This window comes from Varanus komodoensis, unplaced genomic scaffold, assembly GCF_004798865.1.
Source record: "Varanus komodoensis strain SLA01 unplaced genomic scaffold, ASM479886v1 scaffold1, whole genome shotgun sequence".
Classification (NCBI taxonomy): Eukaryota; Metazoa; Chordata; class Lepidosauria; order Squamata; family Varanidae; genus Varanus; species Varanus komodoensis.
Genome location: NW_025335268.1, coordinates 12,847,997 through 12,872,013, shown reverse-complemented (window position 1 = coordinate 12,872,013; position 24,017 = coordinate 12,847,997). Strand labels below are relative to the sequence as shown.

Below are 24,017 nucleotides of genomic sequence, written 5' to 3'. Positions count from 1 at the left end.
GATGGAGTTAGGTGTGACTGCCAAGGATGGCACAGGATGATGGCCTGTGTGAGCCTGCCCTTGTGATGGCAGCTAACTGCCCGTGATATTCCAGGTTGGGAGGCTGCCACACAGGGACACTCACATCCTGGGACAGAATGCCGAATTTTATTTAATTTATACCCCGCTGAGCTACCAAAAATGGCACCCGAGGCAGCTTATAGGCATAATTAAAATGGGTTAAAATTGAAACAAAAAAGTAAAATATTAACAGAATAACTATACAATAGAATCTATCCTTCCATCAAAATGAAAGCAGCACCACATCCACCCAGCTCACTTGTGGGCCAAAGGCTTGCTGAAGGCAGCAGCCTTTGCCTGCTGGTAGAAGGAGGAACAAGCAATAGTTCCTTGGGAAAACTCCCCAACAGCCTTAGCAGGAGGGGACTGTGTGCGTTGGCAGGCCTGCCACCTCCTGGGCTCCCCACCTTCAAGGGCATTCCATCATCGATGGCTGAGGGGACAGTAGTGTGAAAGTCGAACAAAGACACACTGTCTTCTCATTCACTAGCATGCAAGTTTGTGTCACTTATGGCTACTGAGGAACTGCTTAAATACAAGCAGGCGAAAATACAGTCTAAGATCTGTAAGGTCCATTGAAACGTATGGGCTTTTCACTGGACCTGTTCTAAATAGAACTTCTGCTGGATACAGCCCAAGTCTGCTCTAGCGTGACCCAAAGCACTGGCCTGCACATTTTAGAGACATTGATGATCCTGTTCCACACATCACTCTGACTTGGTGTTGATAGATACTGGTATAATGCTTGCTGTTGCCACAGGGTGGGTTGGAATACAAGTGCCAGCAAGAAACTGCACACTGATTTCAAGTGCACAGCAGTTTAATGTGGTAGAAATCCTCTTCCACACACCCCTTCCCTCTATCCAGTTTTCTAGTGTGTGCGACACATGCCTGAGCAGACAAATCCTGCAGAGGTCTGTGGTGAAACTGGCCACTGGAAAGGTGGAAAATCAACTCCTCCATAGTCCTCTGTCTCCCGTTACTGGGAGTAGCTTGCCTGTTGCCAATTTAATATGATTTTACCACAAAACGTGCAAGAAAAAGTTTAATATTTATCTTCACAGGCTTCTCCCCAATTAGATTTACAGCTCAAAGATGGTGCAGAATGAAAATAAGGAGGAAAAAAAAGGCAGCGTTTCTGGAACAATGAGAACACAAAAGAGCTGAGCAAAAAGCCGCAGTTTCTTTGAGCAATACATTAAAGATGCCACAGTAGGATGTAACAGAAACTGTCAATTTGATTTACCACTTGTGTTTTGGCAGCCTGCACCCAAGATTTTTGGACTTGTTTTGGATGCAATACTAGGTTTGTCAGTGCACATGTGGTGTTTATATATTTATTTAAACCAAACATTAGCAAGCATCCAAACATCACAGCTGGTGAATAATATGATGCCTCTACCTTCAAGTTCCCATCGGCTGTGATCCTCAGTCGATTACAGGATCCACAGAAATGCTCAGACATCGAGGTGATGAAACTGACTTTTCCTTGAAAATGTGGTACCTTGTAAGTCTGCCATGGAGGAAGAAGGAAAATGCAGAGAGAAGTTTATTTAAAGTTTTTCTATGCTGTCTGGACAGCTTACAAAAAGCCAAAAACTGAAGAACAAAGAAAAGTTGAAGGTCATCTTCATGAAATTTTGAACTATCCATTTCACTGACCTGTAAGGGTAGTATTGGGCCCTTCTGGTGAATCTAATAGGTGAGATGCCCACTCTGCGATTGTGGGTTTAATCTACTATCAATTTACAGGGCGAAGTGACCCTCTTAGATAAAAAAAACCCTGCCTGATACATGTGTATTACTGAAAATAGCTCATTTCTTGCAGTTACGTCACTCCCTCGTTATGCAAGGGCATGTTTGATTAAGAGCTGCCAGAATAATTACCAGGAGCCTTCATTCTAATATTTTCCTGTTGATTGTGTGAGTTTGCTCTACAATATATGCAGAAACGAAGGTTCTGTGCCAATCTTTCTAGTAGCGTCACAATAAAATGTGAGCAGGCTAAGGCAACTTTCCCTTCTGTGCAAGAAATGGGGTGTGGGCCACGTGTAACAACTGAATGTCCCCACATTGCAGCCTATGCGCGCATTCTGGAAAACTGCAACTGGAAATGGTTTTCAAGAATCTGTACACCATGTACACACCAATTATTTCCAAACAGATCTCCGTTATCTGCATCATCATCATCTTTTCTACTATCTTCTTCCACTTCGCGCTGCCATTTCTTTTCCTTTCCTGTTGGGCACTCTTGTCATTACTGCTGTGAATGCTGCTTTTGCTGTATACTTCAATCGTTGAAAAAATGGGAAAACTGCAGCACAGCTAAAAAACACCCATCTGCCAGCAGAATGCAGGTGTGCACAAATTCTGGATACGATGATCTCAGTATGAGTTAACAGGGTTTTTCTTTTGTATGAGTGTTTTCTATGGATCAGTTTGGTTACATATGGAACAATCCCGAGGACTGCTTCGCATATGACTTTCCCCAACAGTTTCTAATCATTTCTGGCAAGACAGAAAGTCAAGCAAGATGTATACCATATGAAGCACAAGTATGTGGACGTAATTATATTTACAACTTTCAAACCTGTGCAAAAAAAGAAAACAAAAACGCATTTCTAGCATTCCTAGCTTCAGTGGGTCAGCATGGATACCATCACAGATATCCTTGACTATCCCGAGGAAAGACACAACCCATTTACTTTATCATTCTTGGGCAAATTAGGGGCACATCTCAAGCTATCGTGCAGTTCAGTGAGAGTTCAGGTTTGCAGATACACCACCTTTTTCCTCGTCAGCCTCAACATTCACCATACCAGATGTATCCTTGCCTCTGCTGCGCACCCTTCTCTATGACACTTCAAACAGTTTTGCTTCAGCAACATTAAGGCTACTCTGAGTGGCCGTGGACTCCCTCCAGTTTCATATCCTTTAATCATGACTGTCAGCATTGCCAAAAGTAAATCTTTGAGGACAACAGCAGCCATGTAATGTTTCCCTTCTGCAGCTTATCTCATTGGCATTGACTCAGCTGGCTGACAGGCATGCCCTGAACCGAATTAAAGTTTCAAGACTCCTTTGATGAAGCTATTAACCACCTTGGCAGTGCTAGAGACTTCTTCACATGGCAGCTTTTCCAGTTCTGGCCATCTTTGCTTGATTGTATCCAGCATCTCCTTATAGCTCACCATTTTCTTGAAGTTCCATTTGTTGCCTAGAATGAGAGGGGAATCAATCTTTGACTTGTAATCAGTGTGTCTGACAGTGGTGGTACTGGAGGGGTAATCCTATAAATTTGGTAGTACCACAGAATAACTTCATTATCTGATTAAATTACATATCCCAAGTTATGTTGTATTCCCCTTCCCAGCCCATGAAATTGATACTTGCACCAAAGGCAGCAAAGCATGCAAGACTGAAGGTGCCACAGAGAAGAACCGCAGAAAAAGCAGAATGAGAACCACCAGAGAGAACAGAATCCTGTGAGTCCCTTTTTACTGCACAAGAGCACTGCTCGCAGTAGCTTGTTGCCCAGTATTTTGAAGAGATCTGGGTAGTATTTTATAACAGAGGGATCATTTAAAAAATAAGGTTTGTAATTGTAAAATTAGTGGTTCTGCTCTTGGAGAAAGTTGTTTCAGGTATACTTTTGGTTGCAAAAAGCTCCTTGGAAGTAAATTAAAAGAATTTTAAGCTTTTGCTTCTGTGAACTCTGAGATCACTCAGAAAATCACAGAAAGTATTTCCAGGAATCCAGGAACCCAGTGTTAAAACATCTAGCTTTCACTTTTCCCCTTTCTAAACAGCAAGCTCTGAACATCATGGAAATGGTAGACATTCCTAAGGCATTGCTCCATCACCATCTTCTGTAAAAATGGGAATTGCCAATTTCCGCATCATCCATCCTTCCAAGCAAAGCACATCCTGAGTGCTCACCATCAAAGGGCATGTATTCTATGAAGCGCACGTCCAGAGGCTGCTGCTCTGTAAGGGCGACGAAATCTATCAGCTCATCTTCATTGAGGCCTCTCATGACCACACAGTTCACCTAGAAGTAAAACAGAGGACAGCTGACTGAAACTGATGGACATACAGCTTCCAAGGTCACCAGCTTAGCAGCACAACCTGGAATCTGGATAGGGGCTCAGGATTCGCACAGGAAAAGACAATTTTTCATTAATTTTTATCTAAAGGCAACTGCTGTTGGAGAAGGGGGATCTATTCCAGAACTGGTCATCGGGGTAGAGGCTCTAGACCAGCCTTCCCCAATCTGGTATTCTCCAGATATTCTGGTCTGACACACATCATCCCTAGTACCATGTCCTAATAGCTGGGGATAGTGGGTGTTGTAGTCCAACACATCTGGAGCACACCAGGGAAAGTTTGTGTGTACTTACCATTTTCCATTCTTAATTGAGGAATGGTGATGTAGGCAGCAAGTAGATATATTTTTAAATAATGCATGTGCGTGCATACATTTATTTTATATATATAATTAACAGGTGCTATTAATCAATACAGAAGAGAATAAAAAGACATGAACTGCAAAATAAGAATTCTAGATCTACAACAGTGTACTTATTCTCTACAATTAATAACTATCATAAGATTCATAGCATGAGACAATCTCACCTTAACAGGATCATATCCAAGTTCCAGTGCTTTGTAAATCCCTTCCATCACCTTGTGGAAACCTAAAACAGAAAACAGAGATAAACTCTATTGTAGGACAGATTAAAAATAGCTATTAAAATCTTTTGAAAAATATAAACTCAAGAAATATAACAGAAAAATACTGAAGTATGAATTTATATCTTTTTGAAATTGAATTCATGACCCTCCATCAAGCTCATTAAGTTAAAACCAGTTTTTCTATGTCAAAAAGGGACTTGGAATGCTGAACTTTATACTGGTACCAATTATAGGTCAAACTTTGTATTTTTGTGGCAAAAGTATGAATATTTGCGTTCAACTGAACAGCATGGTTATTTACTGCCAGCTCAGGGGGAAAAGAAAGCATGTCCAACTATCAGCTATTGCTTCTAGAAAATCTGGACATTCAGACCAGGATCCAAAATACTGCTTAGATTCACAGATGGAGCATACAGGTAGCCTTTTCTTTTTAACTGTAAGGATAACTATATGTACATGCACACCTCCAACAACTTTTGCAACTTTTTTGTAACCAACTTTATTTGGTTTCAAAAGAATTGTCACATGGCCTGGATATACCGCTGCCTGAAAAAAACCACAAGTCTAACCCGCTTTCCTGGTGCTCTTAGAACTGGTGTCCAGTTCCTTGGGTTCTACAGTCTTCAGGTAAAGTGGAAGATCAGCTGCTTCTGATAAAGAGGTAGAATTCATCTGACGCCAATTCCTGAGTGGTGCGTTTGTGGCAAAATGCTGATCTTCCAAGAGAGAAGGGAATAGGGAAGGGACTTACAAAAAGGATAAGCTTCATGTAAGTTGGAAATGCTGAATTCAATACTTGTTACTTCTCCATCCCATGTCTTAGAAAACCTCTGACTTCAACTGCAAGGTTTACTCTGATAAAAGATACTTGCAGACTAAACATGGCAACTGAAAGTATAACATATAGTGATAAACATTCCAGAGTTACTCTCATGACTATGATGTTCAAGGAAGCTCCTGTAAGCAAGTCAGAAAGAAGGATGCTTGTGGGACTTTAGGAAAGGCAGTAGGCCATTTAGAACCAAGCAGTCACCCAAAAGCATTGCCAAAGGACAAATATATTAGTTTAGACAACTTGCATCAGCTCGTTTGTTTTCTTGATGTGTAATCCAGAGGGTTGCAAAGGCAAGAGCTAGAATAGATCAAATCTCTGCAGAAGATAAATCGAAGCCGTAGCTTTTCCTACCCAGATAAAAGCCCACCAGTCAGGGTGAGAGGAAGGGCTAGATCAGATCAAAAGCAAAGGCAGTCTACTATTGCCCTTGAAGTCATCTTGATGCCTCTTGTGAGGCCCTCAAACAGCATACAAGCATGATACTGCTTGTCTGCTCTTGTTCCCAGAGCAGGCATTCAGAGGCAGGCCGCTTCTGATTCTGAAGGTACCAGACAGCTATTATTACTGCTAACCATTGACAGGAGCTTCTGCTTCTGTAAATTTGTCTAATCCACTTTCAAAGTCATCTACACTTGGGAGCATCATTACATCTTCTAATTTACTAAGTACCTAGGCAGGATTTAAGTACCTTCTATTTTATTCAATTGTAGATTTATATTTCACCTTTCTTCCTCTTTCAAGGAACTCAAGGAGGTTTGCACGAAACAGCTCCTTTCCATTTCATCAGCACTGTCAGGTAGTTTGGGCTGAGAGTCTGTGACTGGCCTCAAGTCACCCAGTGGGCTTCATGGCTGAGTAGGGACTAGAACCCAGATCGCCTGAGTCTCAGTCCCACACTGGCTCTTAACAGGTCATTGCAGGCAGAGCAGAATTAAATAAAATGGCTGGAGTCTACTTACTGTCTTCACAAAATATCTAGCTTCTTGACTAAACTCTTCAAAGCCTAGGCAAGGCCCTGTGCTTCCTTGGCATTGCACACAATTGTACTGCAGTGGAATTGCAGAAAATTATGTCAATTTTTTTCTGAACACAGTAAGGTTTGTAGAATTTGATATATGCTCAAATGTAGGTATGCAAAGGACAGGTCGTGCCATCTATCCAAAGAGTCCCATACATAGCACAATCCATATTTAGAAACAACTAAATATAACACAAAGGAAATATGCATACATCTTGAACCCATTAAAGTAACTTTTTATTGCCTGGCCTGCACAAGATTTAACTGATGCAGTAGCACCATCTAGTGGTTACAGGCAAGCATTTCACTGAATGAAAATGGTAATGAAAACTGAGATGCCTAGCTTCCTTTCAAAAGCCTGGTTTCAGTTTTGCTGGGCATATGACAGATTCTCACAAAACAGTATTAATCCTGTTTCAATGCCATCTGTCACCACTGCAAGACTGTGAAATCAGCATATGCCTTTTGTTAAAGAATATCCACCAGTGAAGTAAAACATTAAGCAAAACCAACAGAGGTACATTCTAGATGTAAGCCTTAAGAATCTAAGAACGTAAGACAAGCCCTGTTGGATCATACCCAGCGGCCATCTAGTCGAGCATTCTAGTTTCACAGTGACCAAGCAGCTGCATCAGATCCCACACCTGTCTGCTCCCTGCCCCCCCCTCCCACCACACAAGAATGTGTGTATGTCGGTGGGGGAGAATTTTCAGCACCTTTAGATAACCAAATTATAGGAATTTGTGGAGAAGGCATCATCATTATAAAAAGTGGCATGGGCTTTCCACTTTCTAAAAAAAAGGCTTTGCCCAGTGCTAGAAGTTGTGCAACACTGAACCAGCATTTCAGAGGCATTCCTCCTTTGCTACGGAATGCGGAATGGGGACTGACTGGAGAAAAAAGAGACTGCCACCCCAGCTACTCTTCATCACTGCATCAAGATCCAAAAGGTAAGTCTTATGCCCTTTTTATCAGCCTCTCACTCTTATAAATGATGAGGACAGGGGCAAAGAAGCCCTCTGCTTCTCATTTGCAATATGGGATATTAGGGAGGGGAATATGATGGTGAGATGAAGGATCGGATAGGGAACAAGATGTAAGAAAAAGATATTTGAAATAGTCTGGTGGTGGAGATGAAACCTCGAGAACTTGAGCCCAGAGAGAAGACAATTGGAAATGGTGCAAAGCATTGCAGAGTGATGTTACTCTTCTGAATTCCAGTTACTCCTTCCCACCCGTACATTTTCTGTTTTCTCCCCAGTCACTTAGCATTCTATGGCCACTAAGTAATGCTCAGTGTTTTTTCTTTCTTGGTTTGTTTTTTGGTGAGAGGATTGCTCCCCTGGGGCTTTTAAAAAAGATGTGCTTTTGCAAATTTTGGAGGTCTGTCCAAGCCAGTTCATATTTCCTTTCTTGTTTTATTTCAGCTAGAGAAAAAACACCACTCACAACCTGAACATTGGACAGAGACAGAATTGCTATACTGAGGTGCTATTCCCATTTTCTTCCAGGCACAGTCTCGGGTTCAATCTTCACTTTCTCCAGCTACAGCCAGGCTGTGGCCAGGCCTTTCTATTTTCTATTTGCATTTCAAAGTTTCTGACTTTCCTACTTAGCTTCTATCACTAAAACCCCTGATTACCTTAAGTCTCACTTATCTAAACTACTGTAATATCTTCATTTCTTGGGCTTTCATTCTGTCCTATCTCCCAACCTCCCAACAACCCCAAGGCAAAACCAGAGATTTCACTTTCAAAAACCTACTACTATACAACAATATCCACTTCTCTTCTACATTTGTTTGACAGTTTTACAGATTTTGAAGAGTTCCCATATAATTACAGTGACAACCAAATGACAATGTGATGGAGGGGATCAAAGACTTTCTTTTATGCAAGCCAGTCACGCAGTCATGCAATTTTCTTTTGAACCTTTGAGCCTTTGTGAAAGCATGCTAAGTTCTGGACCTCCACATTTACAGAACAATTCTATGCTGCAATTGCACTGGGGCAGGGGAAGAAGACGCAACAGAATGTTTGCTGTACCCTCTGTATGCTCAGTTGGGAGAGGAAAATATCACCGAAAAAATCTCAAAACAAGTATAAAAACAATGCCCCTAACCCTATAACCCTAGAATACAGCAACCCTGTATGGGAGCCCTTACTCTAGAAATGCTGATATCAAGGAAGAAAGATCCTCAAGTGGCCTTGGTAAAGACAAAGACAACTTATGACACACCGGACAGAAAAATGAGAAAGCAGTTTCCCCAAAATTAACCTGTATTTGAGAGTGCCAATATTAATAAAGAACCTGCAGTTGTACATCACTGGCAGACAGCTTCCTATTTATGTGGCTGGGTGAAAGGAAGGCTCCATTTTGACCATTATTTCTATAAAAAATACCCCCACTAGATTAGAGTGGTATACTGAGAATTTGGAGAACTTAGAACGTTAAACAAATGTACCCATTCTAAGCATTATAGAAGCAAAATTATAACTGCAGAGTAAATGGGGACTTTTATGGTCCAGTGTTCTGAGGTACTGCCAGAATAACAGTTTAAAAATCTCTCCTGACATTTCCAGGAAAATACCTTCAATATTATTAGGAAGTCAAGCATGAATGCTTTTGAGGTATACTGAGAATATAATCTATATTTCCCTCCTTGCTGGTTGAAACTCATTCATGGATTATGCAGTTTCAAGAAAAACAGTTAAACTCTCCCAGACAATCTACATGGGTCCAGAAGATAACTAACCCAATCTAAACATACGGTTTTGGTTTAAAAAAAAAAATTGGTACAGTCTAAAATACTTGCTGCCAAATTGGAATTTAAAACCAGCTAAGACATCACATCATTCAAAATGATTTGGACTTAGTTATAATAAAGCACCATCTTGCCATTTGACAGTGACATTTTACTATGACCTAGAACATTTAACAGAGTGATTTGACCCCGAGGACAAAAGGTTGCACACTGCTGAGATTTCTGCCAAAGCTTTGTGTTGTGATGGGCAGGAAATACCAAATATGCCTTCTAAGTGAAGATACTGCATGTGCAGCGTGGAAAACGTGGAAGATACTCTGCATGGTATAGTCTGCGGTGCCAGTACAAAAAGATGTACAATATATTCTCTGAGATTTATTTAAAGGGATTTGAGCAATAGAAACATTCATAGTCACTGCATTTGTTTGATAACACCAAACCAAGATTGCTTACATTATGGCAACTACTGTTTTGCTATTTTCAGATGTCAAAAGGAATATTTCAATGCAAATGTAATTGATTGCAAACTGGATACTTAGCATATGATTAATAAATACCTTTATAGTTCAGTGGATGGATCCTTGAGTTAAACTTTGGATCTGATACTGTATGGATGTCCCTTTTCTACTTTTCTGGATTCTATGGACATCGACTGAACAGTCTTACCTTCTCTTAGAATTTCACAGCCAACTCACCTCTTATCATTTACAAGATTCTACCTTTTGGTCCCTACTTATTTCCTCCTCGTCTTCTTGTGTTCTTTTCTCAGGAGTTCTATTTACTATGAGATGCTTGTATTTTGTCCTTCTTACTCCATGCAGTTCTTCCTCAATGGAATTCTCCCCTGGTTTTTGTTAAGCTACCACCCATGGATTCCCCTTTCTCTTTCATAGAAATCCTTTCCAAAATCAATATTTTTTCTTAAGCTCTTTCCAGTGCCTTCCCACTAGTGTAGATTACAAAACTCCTCAGGTCCCACATGCTGGGTCACACAAACACAGAACAGTTCCACTTTAAGCCATGTATACACTGAACTGTAATGAAAAGGGCATCCTCCTTGCAAAAGACAGGATTAACATATCTCCAAATATGTGAGTGAGTGAGTGTTCTCCCAATGTAGCAATGAATTTCCCATTCTGCAGCACCTGGTAATCGGGGGGACATGATGCAGGATATAATGATGACAATACTAAAGAATGAATGGAAAAATCGCAACACTGCTCTGACAGTACCTTTTCGACGAACGATGAATTCAAACTTGGCTGGGACCAACGTGTCCAAACTGATGTTAATGGCATTCAGGCCAGCTTCCTTTAGCCGAGGCAATAGCCTGGCTAAGTTGATACCATTGGTTGTGACAGCGATGGATTGCAAACCTTCTAGTTTGCTCAACTGAGCTAAAAAAGCACAACAGTGGGTAGGGCAGGGAAGAGAAGAGAACATTAGGAAAGAAAGAATATTTTTTAAAAGCCTAGAGTTAGATGAATCTAAGGACTATAAGACAAAGCAAGCAGCCTTGGGACAGATGAAAAAATGAATATGTTTAAATCATAACCATTTGCATACGTAATTATAGGGGGCAGTGCTGGCTATACATTTCAGAGAGTCTATGGGAGTTCATTTCTTTCAGCACGCTCACTGAACACAGAAAGCTGATCAACTGATGTGGCAAAACCTGTAAAAACCAGGAAGGAGGGGGAACCCTGAAGACGCACTCTACTGTGTGACATCCATTTCCGAGAGAGAATATCTAAAATTGAACCTGGCTTCAGATCTGCCTGAATTCTCAATGCACTACAGGTTCATTTGTCCATAGCATGGGCCACAGCTCCAAATTGATGTTTGTGCACTTGAAACTGTTACATAGAGAAGAATGGGGACCCTACCTATGATGTCAACCACATCAGGCCGTATGAGTGGCTCTCCCCCAGTCAGCCGGATCTTGTTCACGCCTTCCTTCACAAAGAGCCTGGCAAGAGTGATTATCTCCTGAGTGCTCAAAAGTTCAGATTTGGGAGTTAGCTGAACACCCTCTTCTGGCATACAGTATTGACCTGAAAAGGCAGGAAATACAACTTGCCTACATTGTTCCTCCACATATTAGAGAATAAATCCTCAAGCATAATTCATTCAGCAAACATGCAAACCTTATGTGCAAATAATATTACACTACAAATGCTGTGATTGGATTATGTTGTTCTTGAGCGGTATCCAAGCTGTTCTTGGGTCCACCATCTCTTTTGCTCTGCAAGCAGCCAGCCCTTATGCTCACTCTGCCCCATGCCAGAAATGAACATTTCAGCATGCTTCGCTTTGTTCCCAGGAATGCTGAAGCTTTGTTCTGCAAGTGGTGGGTGCCACTCATGGAAGGCAACTGGCAGAGCTGGTTATTCTTGGACTGTCTCCATTTGATGCTGACTCTTATGTAATTGCTATTTGAGTTTTTCCCTTTTGCCCTAAGCTGTCACGGACTTACTCTTACAGGAACTGAAGGTGTGACACAGTTCCCTGGGTGACAATGAGCAGGCCTCAACCTGCAAGTGCCTGTAGGACCAAGATCAGATCTGAAGGTACTTGCAAGATTAATGCCCACATAATCACACAGCACAGCTGGAAGCCTGAGAAGGCTCCATAAAAGGTTACCCTGCAATGCTCAGCTTGATATGGGCCTTTGTGGGGGCTGCACCATGCTCCTGATCCTCCTTCCAGTCTTGTCCATAACTCCTGCCTGCTCTTGTTTCTGCTCTTACCTCAAGTCTGACTCTGCCTTTCTAGGAACCGGATCCTTGCCTTAGCCTCTGGTTACGCCTTGTCTTATTGGTATCTGACATTTGCTTGTTCCTGAATCTGCCTTCCCTGCTGAACCTGCTATGACTTGTTGGTGCCTGCCCTTATCTGTTCTTAGTTCTGCCTTTGGTCCCAAGGTGCTTTGGTGGGCATCTGACCCTTGTCTGCTACTGACTTTGCCTTCTCCTCTGTTCTGCCATGGCTTGTTGGTGCCTGACCTTGCTTATTCCTGGTTCTGACTTTGCCTTTGGACCTGTCATACCTTGCTGAATTTCTGATTCTCACTTGCTCCTGACTCTGCTTTTGCTTCTGGCCATGCCTTGATGGTATCTGGTTCTTGCTTGTTCCTGACTTTGCTGCTGGCCGTACTTCATTGTGCCAGGATCGTCAACTACATCATCCCTGGTTCTGGTGCTCCAGCCATAGATTGGTAGTCTCCATTTATGTCATGAACCTGACATACTTTCTGCCCATTATGGGGCAACAGATACATCACAGAAAGCAACTCAAGAATGGGGCATAACCTTGGTTTCCCTCTCAGCTCAATACCTCCCCTGCATTCCACCATTCATGCTTTACCATAGTCTCAGTGGGCAGCAGCCATTTCTGTTGGCTACAGCAGAGATGAAAAAGAAGGCAGCAGAGCCCTCAGCAGCTCTGCTGACAAACCAGCTTCCTCCCTACATCAACTGCACCTGGGATCAACCATTCCAGGAGACTGGAGTGAGGGAGAAAAGGAAAGGATGTAAGTCCACCCAGCTTTTGGGTCTTCATCTTTTTGAACTGTTTCCCATTCCAAATGCTAACTGGAATAACTTAATAGTATCAAGAACTGGCATGCCAGTCTGGGTCCCCTCCACCCTCCTTTTGGCTCCTAATTCCTTTACTGCGGTGTCTTTGGACCTTACACACATGATAAACCATGGTGGCTTGTCCTGTTGTCTGAACCTAACAGCATGGTTTGATAATTTGTCTCTTTATGTCTTTGTTTGGTTTGCTGAGGGATACGACACTCAAACTATCAGCCTTAAGAAGAGGGTAAACATGCTTTAAAACAACCTCTTCCCCCACCCTTCAAGTATTTCTTAGCTGTCTTCAGAAACTTAAAATAATTCATTTATAACAGTAAACAGACTAATACCAAGTGGGGAAAAGTCCACATGTAACCACTATACAAGATGACTGGCTTGTTAACATATGAAATTATGGGAAGCAGGCTCTTTGCTTTATAGCATGATACAGGTTTGTGCTTTGTGACCTAACAAACCCAAGGGAAGCATGGCACTGGAATGAGAACATGGCCTCTAAAGCAGCTACTCCACTTGGTATGTTAACTGCTGCAACATGGAACCAACCAAACTAAAGCAGCTTTTAACATGGCATTCATGTTGCTCTACCACTTCATAAAGGTTCCAGTATGCTAAAGATGTGTCCCAGTAACAGTACATCATGTGAACATAGCTTTGGACTTTACATATTTTCCTATTAATAGCAAAGAGACTTACACCTGAGGTTGCACTTCTCGGTCACGGAGATCCTCAAGTAGTTATGCTGGCGACCAAAGTTATCAGTCAAAAAAGCAGAGAAAGGGGCAGCATGTTCAGCTAGGTATCCTCTTCTTCTTGGAACTGTAATCTCCTGTGTTACAGATGAACCCACATTAACCTTTAAGATTACATATTTGTTGGGGATGAGGGAAAGAGATGGATTTTGCTAAATGTTTGCAGGGAAAAGAACTAAGTACTAACAAAAATCTGGTACTTTGCAGCCCAGACTGCCAAACACATTTGTTTTCACACCAGCATTTTAATAGCATGGCTGTTACATGTGATAGTACACATCGAAGATTTAAAAATAAACATGACTGATAGATGGTTGAGCAGCCTGGCAAACAAAATCACTAGTTAGTGAGGACTGTTTATATTAGATCTCTCAGGGAAGGGTATATAGTCTCACAATGGCAGTGCTCAGTGATAAGTATGAATGCCTTGAGCAAGCTTTTAGATGAAACAGCAAATCATACTCAAGACATATAAACTGCTCCAAAATAAAGGAAGGAGAGAGTGTCTACATATACTTACCAAACTGCAAGCCCTTTTGAACACAATGAGACTTACTTATGAGTAAACGTGAGCAGATTGCACTGCAATTCTATACAAATCCTACAACTCCCAGCATACTCCACCCAGCCACAGACTGTGCCCTACGTTCAACCAAGTGTATAATCATGCCTTAAAGCTGGTGGTCCATCATGCAATCAATATAGTTAACACATGAACACCTCCAATATTTGGCTCTTTCCACAGCTCTTTATCCTTGCACAAATTCTGCATTTGCCCTCTCCAATTGCCAAGAGATTAGTCACAATTAGAATCAACTAAGAGAGATCAACATGTACTCTGCATTATTGACTCTGGGTCAATAAAATGCTGAACAAAAGGAGGGGGTCCCTGAAATGGAGGCATGAACAGAACAAAACAAATGAACCGTAAGTACCGAGAAGTTATGGAGGAACAAAGTGCAAGACCTTTGCACTTTCCTGCACTTTGTTTTTACATCACATTCCTGTATTTTTGGCCCAGTCACTTGTTCTAATTATGAGTTAATAAAGACACTCATGAAGATGTAAAACAGATCCAATGAATGACATGCCAGATCCAATGAATGACATCTCCTTTCCAAAGACACTTCTCTGTATTTTGAGGAAACAAGCCAGTACAGAGTGAGTGGAAATCAGGGCTGGGGATGAACACTTCAATGGGAACATCTACCTCCAAATCCTTCCCTACCAGGGCAGCCATGCCCCACCTAATCCCTTCAGATTTTTGGACTATTCCCCCCATCAGCCTAAGACAGTACATCCAAGGGATATGGATAAAGGGAATTTTAGTCCAAAACAGCTGCAGGATACCAACTCCATCATCCATAACTACTGGGCATTCTGAGAAGGCTGTCTTAGGAACGCAATCAAACCAATCCTTCCCCTTAGAATGGCTCCTCCTGCCTTGACCACTCAGTATCTCCCATGGCCTGGAACACACCAAGAATGATTTATCCTTTTGCAGAGCACGCATATCCGGAGAGCTCCCTGGATGTATAGAAATCCCTGGTTTGTATGCAGCTCCATTTTACTGCCCTGATCATTCAATGGTGGATATAGTAACAGTGACGATTTTATTTCTCAAGTCAGGCATGCAGCAACAAGTAAACCATGATATGACAGAAGCAAGAAATTAAGGGGAGAAAAAAAACTTGGTTCAGCATGGCTTTGGCACACTAATGCAGAATCATCCTTTCCCATGAGAGGAAAGGATGCATAAGGGGTACAAATGTAGATTTCCCAATGTACTGATTCTATCTTTATATATAATTTGACACCACTCAGGATAAAGCAGTAGGATGCAGAGAAGTCAACTAATTACTACCTGAGTCATCATCTAAGAAGTAGGATATTATATGAATGCGTACTGAACTATTCTGAACAGGTATGCAACATTACAGATGAATTGTGAAAGGATGCTCAGTCCAAACTCTATCATTCCCTCTTCTGAAGTTCAGAGGAAAATGTAGATACTTACATAACCAAAACCGAGCCATGCACAAATAAGAGGAAAGCATCTATAGTTTTAGCAGGATCCCAAGTTTTGCAGATATACAGAAAATATTTAGAGGAAAAAAACCGAAACACTTCAATAAGGACTGCTGAGTGTCCTCAGGAACCACAAAATGTGAGTGACTGACCTTTGGGGGCCAGTGCAGATACACTGAAATCTGGGTCAGGGGCAGGAGCATCCTGGAGGAGGGCATCGCTAACTGACTGAAATACTAAGTGGAAGCACTCCTCCTTACAACAGCTTGTTGCATATCCCTAATACCAGCCACTCCAATGTTTATACAAAATCACAACATTAGATTTAGAAATACTTCACGTATTTTAGATTATCTAGATAAAGCCAAAGAAAGGGCAAAAATATAATCCTCTTTGCTATCCACGGAAAGGATAGCAACCCTTATTCAATGGACATTTGTATTCAAGAAGGAAAGGCTTCAGCTTTCAGAGTGAAAAGAGCAGGAGGGAACAGTGAGATGTTAACTAACCATTCTGGGACATTTTGATTTGCTGGCAGAAGCTAAATTTGCCGTAACATGCTTATAAAAGCAATTTACAAAATTTCTTAGTTAATCCTTACATAATCTCCTGCAGGACTATTGCTCAATCATCTTTATTTTTTTTCACCACTGGAAACAACACTGCCTCTTGATACACCACATTGCAGATCTCTGCATCTGATTATGCTTTTTGCCTAAATACAGACATGTACATCAAAATTGAGTATAAAACCCTCAAGTTCTGATGTTTTACATTCATTAACAACCCTTCCCATGAGTGAGGATCGGGTCCAGGACAGCAGATCCAACATTCTTACCTTGACGTTCTATAAGAGGAAGCCGCTAGCAAGACAAGTCAAGAATTTGTTGGCGGTTCCTTGCTTTGCATCGTTTCCCAGCATATATCAGAGTTGTTTATCTTTCCCCACCTGCTGCCTTCCACTTTCTTAAGCCCCTGCCAGTATGGCCAATGTCAAGAGTGCTGGGAATTGTAGCCCAGAGGGCACCAGCTTGAAGAATGCCAGTGGAACTGAAGTCCCTGATTATTACTAATTCATGCTTCCCTAAAACATCTGAAACGTGTGAGGGAGGCATCATCCACATTTTTTCCCTGGGCTGACATTCCATAGACTCTTGCTAAGCTTTGCTAAAAACATCATTTTTAAAGGAGGCCTGAGTTTTGACAGCTCTTATCAAAACAGACAATCCCATTAATGGGTGAATCTCACTTTTCTACTTTGTTGAACATCTAAAAGCCCAGAAAAGAGTGGAAAAGATGTAGGGCACTGAGAACTGTCAGGTCCATGCAAAAGACATGTTCTACTGGCCACCCCTTTTTGTGAGGAAACATCAATTCATGGCTTTGTTTTCCCTTGAAACCTCACCTTTTGACAGCTGTGAAGGGAAGGCAAAGCAAAAATTCAACATATTTGTAGCCTTGTTTTCTCAATGTTCTTGGATATTGTCTTCTGTACTTTGACAAAAGGTACTTCTGAGGACAGTGGCAAGGCAGTGGACCCCCATAAACTTACAGGTATTCATTTGTTCATTTGTGTGTTTTTTTAAATCAATTTGCACAAATTACCATATTTTTCCATGTATAAGACACTACTTTTTCTTAAAAACATTGACTTAAAAATGGAGGTGCGTTTTTTACATGGGGGCCGCGGGTGTGCTGGGGAGACTAGTGCATGCGGGGGGACAGTGAGGCAGCATGCGTGCGGGGGGGTTGCACGCATGCACAGGCGGCAGCATGTGGGGGGGCGGCGAAGCGGTGTGTGTGGGCGGGGGCCGCGAGTGGGGGGGCGGCAAGGTGGCGGGCGCGCTTGCCAGCAACTTGCTCGCTGGAGATGGGTCAGGAAACTGGGGGGCGTCCTATACGTGGGGGCATCTTATTGATGGAAAAATACGGTACAATTTGCATGAATCTCGAGACTTGTTAAATGTGCAAATTTCTTTTAGACTAGAAAAAAAATCTGCTGCTGCTTGCTGGACAAAAAATGTTGTGGAATTCTGCTGGACTACAGAAGACAGCATTCCCAGTGTCAACTACTCTAGCAGTAAATCTCATTATAATTATTAAGTTGTACTTGCATTCCTATATTCAATGTCATCTTGTTTATTTTGCATTCTCTCTGCTTTAGTTTGACAACATCAATACGCAGTTGATGAATTGCACCCTAGGAAAAAGGTATGCTCAAACCTACCTCCTTTAAGAACTATAACACATTATCCTCTTCAAACAAAAACTGCCTATCTGTATTTGAGATTGCCTCTGTAAATTTTCAATCTGTGCAGGTACTATATGCTTGAACTGTGAAGTACTAGGTTTTGCTGACAAAGTCACTTTCAAAAGTTCCTCTGAATATAATTGCACTCCTGTTGGCAACACAAATGGCCTAATACTGACTAGCCATATTTTTCTGCCTGTCTCTGAAGTCAAGAGATAAAGTAGCTGCTTTCAAGTTACCAAGCAAAGTCTGTTCAGCAGCAGAAATCTGGGGATAGATAGTTTACAAGCCCAATTTGCAATAATATAATGGCTCCCATTAATACAACATTCAGGTCTAGCATGTCATATCACCTTGAATCAAACCCTCAATTATTACCATGCTTTGTCAAAATAAATAAATAATCAATCCTGAAGTGTATTTGTTGGGGAAAACTCAGGAGAAATGGATGTTTCGGACCACAACAATGACAGGGATTAGGTTCTTACCCTTCAAGCTTTTTTTTTTTCAAAATGATAAATCTCAAGTCATTTTCTCCAAATGGCAAGTTCTTGCCTGTATGTCAGTTCTAACCGCAACCACTGTTGTGATGGCATATAATTAGTTGCTGTGCAGAACACAATTATGTTACAGATTGCACAATACAGCGAATATCAAAAAACAGAATGAACTATTAATGTGGCCTACTGTTGATTTATTAACTAGATTCCTCATACTACCCCTGTGCTTTCTGGATGAAAGTAGAAAGTTTCAGAGCATCTGATTAGTTTATTTAAATGTCATGAAGTCCAAATGTATATCACTTTTTATTCAGCTTATTTAAATATTAACTTCTCACTTTCTATCACTTTACACCACATTACTGGCATCCCTATTCTATTCCAGGTGCAATATTTTGATCAGCACAAAGCACAGGAAGGACTGCTACAGAGACAGTTCAGGAACCCAACATTAGGTAGGGCTGCACTGGATTGCATGGTACAAAGAAGCACCTCAGCAAACAATTAACATTTTCCTTCTGGCAGCACTTTTTTGCAAGTGGTACAACCTTATTACCTCTATTCTTCTCCTCCCATTGCGATACCAGAAAGTGGTACTTTGGTTTACTCTAGGCAAGACAATCATTTGATACAACCCTGTGGATCTCAAGAGCCTTATGGCTAACAGGGCAGAATAACAGTCAAATAAATAAATAAATAAGATGACGTTCACTTGCAACACCCCACCATCTCTGACCACTGACCATGCTGGCTGGGGCTGATGGAGTTTGGAGTCCAACAATATCTGAAGGTCTGCACATTCTCCATAAAGTCTAGCCCTTCATTTGAGCATTTTATGAATAATACAAGAAGCAGCATTGATGTGATACAATAGCTAATAAATACTTGCACATATTTGACTAACTCATAAGTTATCATATTGGCGCAGTATATATACCTCAAGCACCATCAATAGACTGTTTCACATCTTTGTTTTTTCAGTAGCATAGGGTGTCAGCCTGCTGAAAGCCAGTGTGGTGTGGTGGTTAAGAGTGCAGGACTGGGACTCAGGCAATCTGGGTTCTAGTTCCCAGTCAGCCATGGAGCCAACTGGGTGACTTTGGGCCAGTTACAGATTCTCAGCCCAACCTACCTTTCAGGGTTGTTGTGAAGATAAGATTGAGAGGAAGGGGAGAATTATGTGAGCTACCTTAATTTCCCTGAAGGAAAAAAGGTGGGATATAAATACATAAATATTAAGATTGTTATAGGAGGTCTTGCTGGTTATTGTTTTAAAATTATATTTAAATACAATTTTAGTATTTATAATTAAAAGGTGGGAAGATATTATATTTAGCTGTATATAAATAGTACAAATAAATAATAAAGCAGTCAACAGAAAATTGTAAGGAGCCGAGGTAGGCCAATTCCCATTCCATCTCCATTTTTCAAAATTCTTTCCAATCTGTCACTGTACTTGACTTTCCAAAATGACTTAAAGGAGATGACTGCATATGCATAATGAGGGAACTGCTGATTGGCTGAAAATCCTGCTTCTTCTCCTGGTGGTGCCATCTTCAAGTAGGTGGACAGTGGGTTTTGCTCTGTCCTGTCCTTCTAGATTTTTGCTCCTTGTTCTGCAAAAGTTCACACCAGTCATTTCAAATGAAGTCTCATCCTATCTGCATAGCCCTTCAAACTACAATGTTAGTTTGGAATGTTAAAGTTCCAGGTATAGTTAATTCTTTCTGTCAAGGTCTACATCACCTCATCAAAACCTATAAAAGACCGCATTCCACCAAAGCCAAAATCAGCATGGCAGGTGAACAAGACCAAATTCCACATGCAATGAGAAGGAAATCTGTGTGCCGCTTTTAGGCTACAGGTTTGTTGTTCATGCTAGAAAGTAACACAAGTGGGGTTTGCATGTAGAGAGCTAAAGAACATTAAACCACATGCTCTGTTCTCATACACATGTAAAGCTTGGTTGGAACTATCAGCACAATTCCCATTCCATCTGTATGTGTGAGCTGAATTCATTGCTCGGTGCCTAACCAGCAGCCAGAGAACACCAGATTCCTAGAACAACCTAGAGTGACTCAGCTTTCAGTGGGAAATAAGATAGTGCCTTCCAACTTGTTGCAAAGGGATATTGCATATGCTTCACGCTTGCTATCTTGCTCACAGTGGCACTGTTTGGGAGGATTAGTAGTTGTGCAACAGTGGCCTTATCAAAATACTTTACTTCAAATGGCAGAAGGTATCATCTTAAATGCAGTTGAAATACAAGTGGAAAAGCAAAACAAAAAAATTCTATCAATGTTATCCAACCATATGATACTTAATACAATTTATTACGAGCATTACATACATCTAGACATTTACAAGGACAAACAACTCACCAATTAGTGAGTTTGGAAAATTCCAAACTAACTAACCTGATTTTATTCATGGTACAATTTAAACTGCCCAAACTGAGCATCATTTAAAAGGGATGGAACACATCTTGTCCAGAATTTTCCTCTGCAAAATTTCTAAAAATCAAGTAATGAAATTTTGACAATGTTATCACAGAAAATGTATTTACCTTAGCCTTAGTGTGTGTGCAACTCTTTGCATCAAAGGGTGACATTCGAGGTGTGACACAAAAATAACCAGATTGATAATAAAAAATATTTATTGATGAATTACAGCATTCTGAACATTGTCACCTTCTATATACCCCCCTCCTGATCTCTACACCACTCCATACATATTGTCCATTGATTGAAGCAGTGCTGGAAGTCTTGTGTGAGGCTGTTCAACAGGCCTGCCGGTTTTGTTTCTTGTTCTTTTCTGATCTGACTGGCAGTTCTAAGCCAATGGAAATTTTTATGCTAGCATTTCATGCAGAACTTCTTGATTAAGTGTTCACTAGGTAAAAGATGACATAACTTGTAACCACTTGCCTTTAATAATCCTCTCATTCTTTCCTCTAATCTGAACATTCAGTCTAGATTACCAGTAGCAATCCCAAGTAACATCTCTAGGTCAGAAGCTATGACAATATGACAGAAGTTCTCTATGCCAGGAGTTACGCATTATGTTCCAGGGACCCCTCACATAAACACTACAACCTGTAACTGGATGCCATTCATAAATATTTATTCTGAAGTAAGTCCAACTGAGTTCCGTGGGTGGTGATTCTACTCTTGAGGCCAAGCTATTTTTTACTCATAGCAGAATCATGAAGCTGATTGATGGGTGATTCAGGACAGATAAATAAAAATTAAACTGTGTAATTCGCAAGCACAAAATGTAGGGATAGTCTCCAATTCAGACAGTTTTAAAAGGGGACTGGCTAATTACCTGGAAGATGAGTCTAGCAACAGCTACCAGTCCTGATGGCTACAGGCTATCTTCAGGACTAGAAGCATCATGCCTTATGTACACCAGTTGTGGAGGAAAAATTCCTACAGCACCTTTCCACTCATCTCCTTCTTGTGGGTTTCTTTTAAGCATTTGGTTGCCTACTGTGTGAACAGCATGCTGGACTCTTGTCTGATCCATCATGGCTCTTCCTATATTCACTGGGTGCATAAGCAAACTCCTGGATTCATTTCTACAAGCTATAGCGGTGGCTACCACTTTGGACTGGGCAAATTCCTGCGGAAGTCCTATATGCTACTGCCAGTATCAGAGACCCACATATACCAGTTGCTGGGGAACTTGGGCAAGAGAAGGCTCTGGCACTCCTGCTCTGCTTGTGGGATCCAGCTGGCAGCTGGTTGGACACTGTGACCAGCATGCGGGGCTAGATGGTCCCTAGGAAGCAGGCAGAGTCCATCAAAGCTTATGACAGGACACAGGCGTTAGCTTTAAATGCCACAAGGCATGCTTTGTTGCTGCCCTGCTGCCACGGATTAACAGGGCTAGTCCCGGATGGGGCACAGTTCAGTGGATGGGCACCTATTTTGCCTGCAGAAGTCCGAGGTTCAATCCTCGGCAAGTTGGAGCTGGGCAAAATGTCCGTCCCGAAACCCTGGAGAGCTACTGCGACCAGTCGGCGTACGTAGACCCTCTCGGGCGCGATGGACCAAAGCTCTCTGGCTCTGTGCGGGGCAGCTTCGGGGGCTTCTCTGGAAATCCCACGCGCGCTGGCCGGGGGAGAAGCCGCTCGGCGCTTGGCGGCCCTGACTGACGCGGCGACTCGCTCCGGAACGCGGCCTCGCCGCTCCTCGGTCCCTTCGGCAACCCGAGAGCGCCCTAAGTCAAGCCGTGCCCTAAATGCCCTTTTCTCTCGCCCCGGCCCCCCGCCTCACCTGAGCGGAGGGAACTTCCAACGCCAGCTGCTGTTGCTGCCGCTGCCTCGCCGGCACCCCGGAGCAGCAGGCTCTCCGCGGCGGAGCTGGGAAGGCTCGTCGCAGGAGCGAACCCCAGCGGCCTCGCCATGCTACACAGACTGCCATGAGCCCTTTCCGGCCGGTCCCACGGGCTGCCGAACACTCTCCGATGGTTAAGTCGCCGGCGCGTCCTAGCAGAAAAAAACGGAGCAAACCGCCTGCCGGGGAGGCCGGCGATAAATAGCGAACCAGGAGCGGCAGGACTCTTCGCTCGGCATGCCGGGACTTGTAGTCGGCGAAGGCGCACAGCTCCCCTCCATGGCAGTTCGCAGAGGGAATTGTTCTCGCGCTGCGAAACGTGCAGTCCGCCGGGTCGCCTGTGCGGGTCGAGGCGGAAGTTGGTCCGATGGAACCGAGTAGGGTTTTTTCTAAGCAGGAGGCTTGCACCTAGAAAGTGCAAAGAGGTTTCCACTTTGTAGTGGTTGAAGTTACAGAAGAATTGCGGGGTGTCCCCCATGTGCTGGGTTCACATATAGCAGCTTTCATCATCATTTCGATTTTTTAAATCAAAAGAGCATGTAACTTTTGTCAGCCACTTGAACAGTGTTTTTGTTTGTTTGTTCAAAGTCCAAGGATTCAGCGCCCTTTCCTAACGAGAAACAGAGTAATATTAATGTTACTTTGCCACCTTGCGCAACACTTTGCCCAACATTTTACGATCAGGGTTGACAAACATGCAATTGTGTAAAATAATTAGGCGGCCTTTCCCGGCTTGTTGGTTTGTATGCAAAAAGCCAGTTAATCCAGGGGGATTAGAAGCAGCAGAGATTGCAATATGTGTCAGCAAGTGTTCCTGGACTGCAGTGTGGTGAGTTATGTGGGATCCCAGAGATTTGGGGTACAGCCCTAATGGGCTGCGTCCTACTACCACATCTGTCAGGAAGGTAGAACAGGATGCACATAGAATTGAGGTGGGGATGGGGAAAAGAGGAGAGAATATTGGGTGTGCTCTTCCAAACTAAAGTAATGGAGATGGCTGCTGAAGCCCACCCCATGGGCCCACATTCCCAGTATACCCATTGTCCAGTGTCTAAAACAGCTGCACTACAGGATTTCTTACATGTTACACATCAGTCCTTGTTGGCCAGGTTCAGGTGCAAGGTGTGGAACAGCCAACAAAAGACACCAGAGAGAAAACTCTGAAACTTTTCTGTCTG

The 24,017-nt window shown here is 42.3% G+C and overlaps 1 protein-coding gene across 4 annotated transcripts in view; it reads right to left on the bottom strand.

Moving 5' to 3' along the window:
• The window catches only part of MOCS1 (molybdenum cofactor synthesis 1), a 33,187-nt gene extending 10,145 nt beyond the window's left edge, over positions 1–23,042 (bottom strand). For 2 of the 4 annotated variants that reach the window (XM_044441455.1, XM_044441676.1), the window contains exons 1-8: positions 22,780–23,041; positions 13,665–13,797; positions 11,259–11,426; positions 10,605–10,769; positions 4,696–4,757; positions 4,000–4,111; positions 3,162–3,277; positions 1,463–1,573 (exon numbers count right to left, since the gene is read on the bottom strand). In XM_044441455.1, the coding sequence (XP_044297390.1) occupies positions 1,463–1,573; positions 3,162–3,277; positions 4,000–4,111; positions 4,696–4,757; positions 10,605–10,769; positions 11,259–11,426; positions 13,665–13,797; positions 22,780–22,926 (1,014 nt within the window). In that variant the 5' untranslated portion in view covers positions 22,927–23,041. Of the gene's footprint in view, positions 1–1,462; positions 1,574–3,161; positions 3,278–3,999; positions 4,112–4,695; positions 4,758–10,604; positions 10,770–11,258; positions 11,427–12,738; positions 12,878–13,664; positions 13,798–22,779 lie in introns of those variants that run through there. The other 2 variants (XR_006415839.1, XM_044441543.1) reach the window with 2 other exon arrangements.
• Between the last annotated feature and the right edge of the window lie 975 nt (positions 23,043–24,017).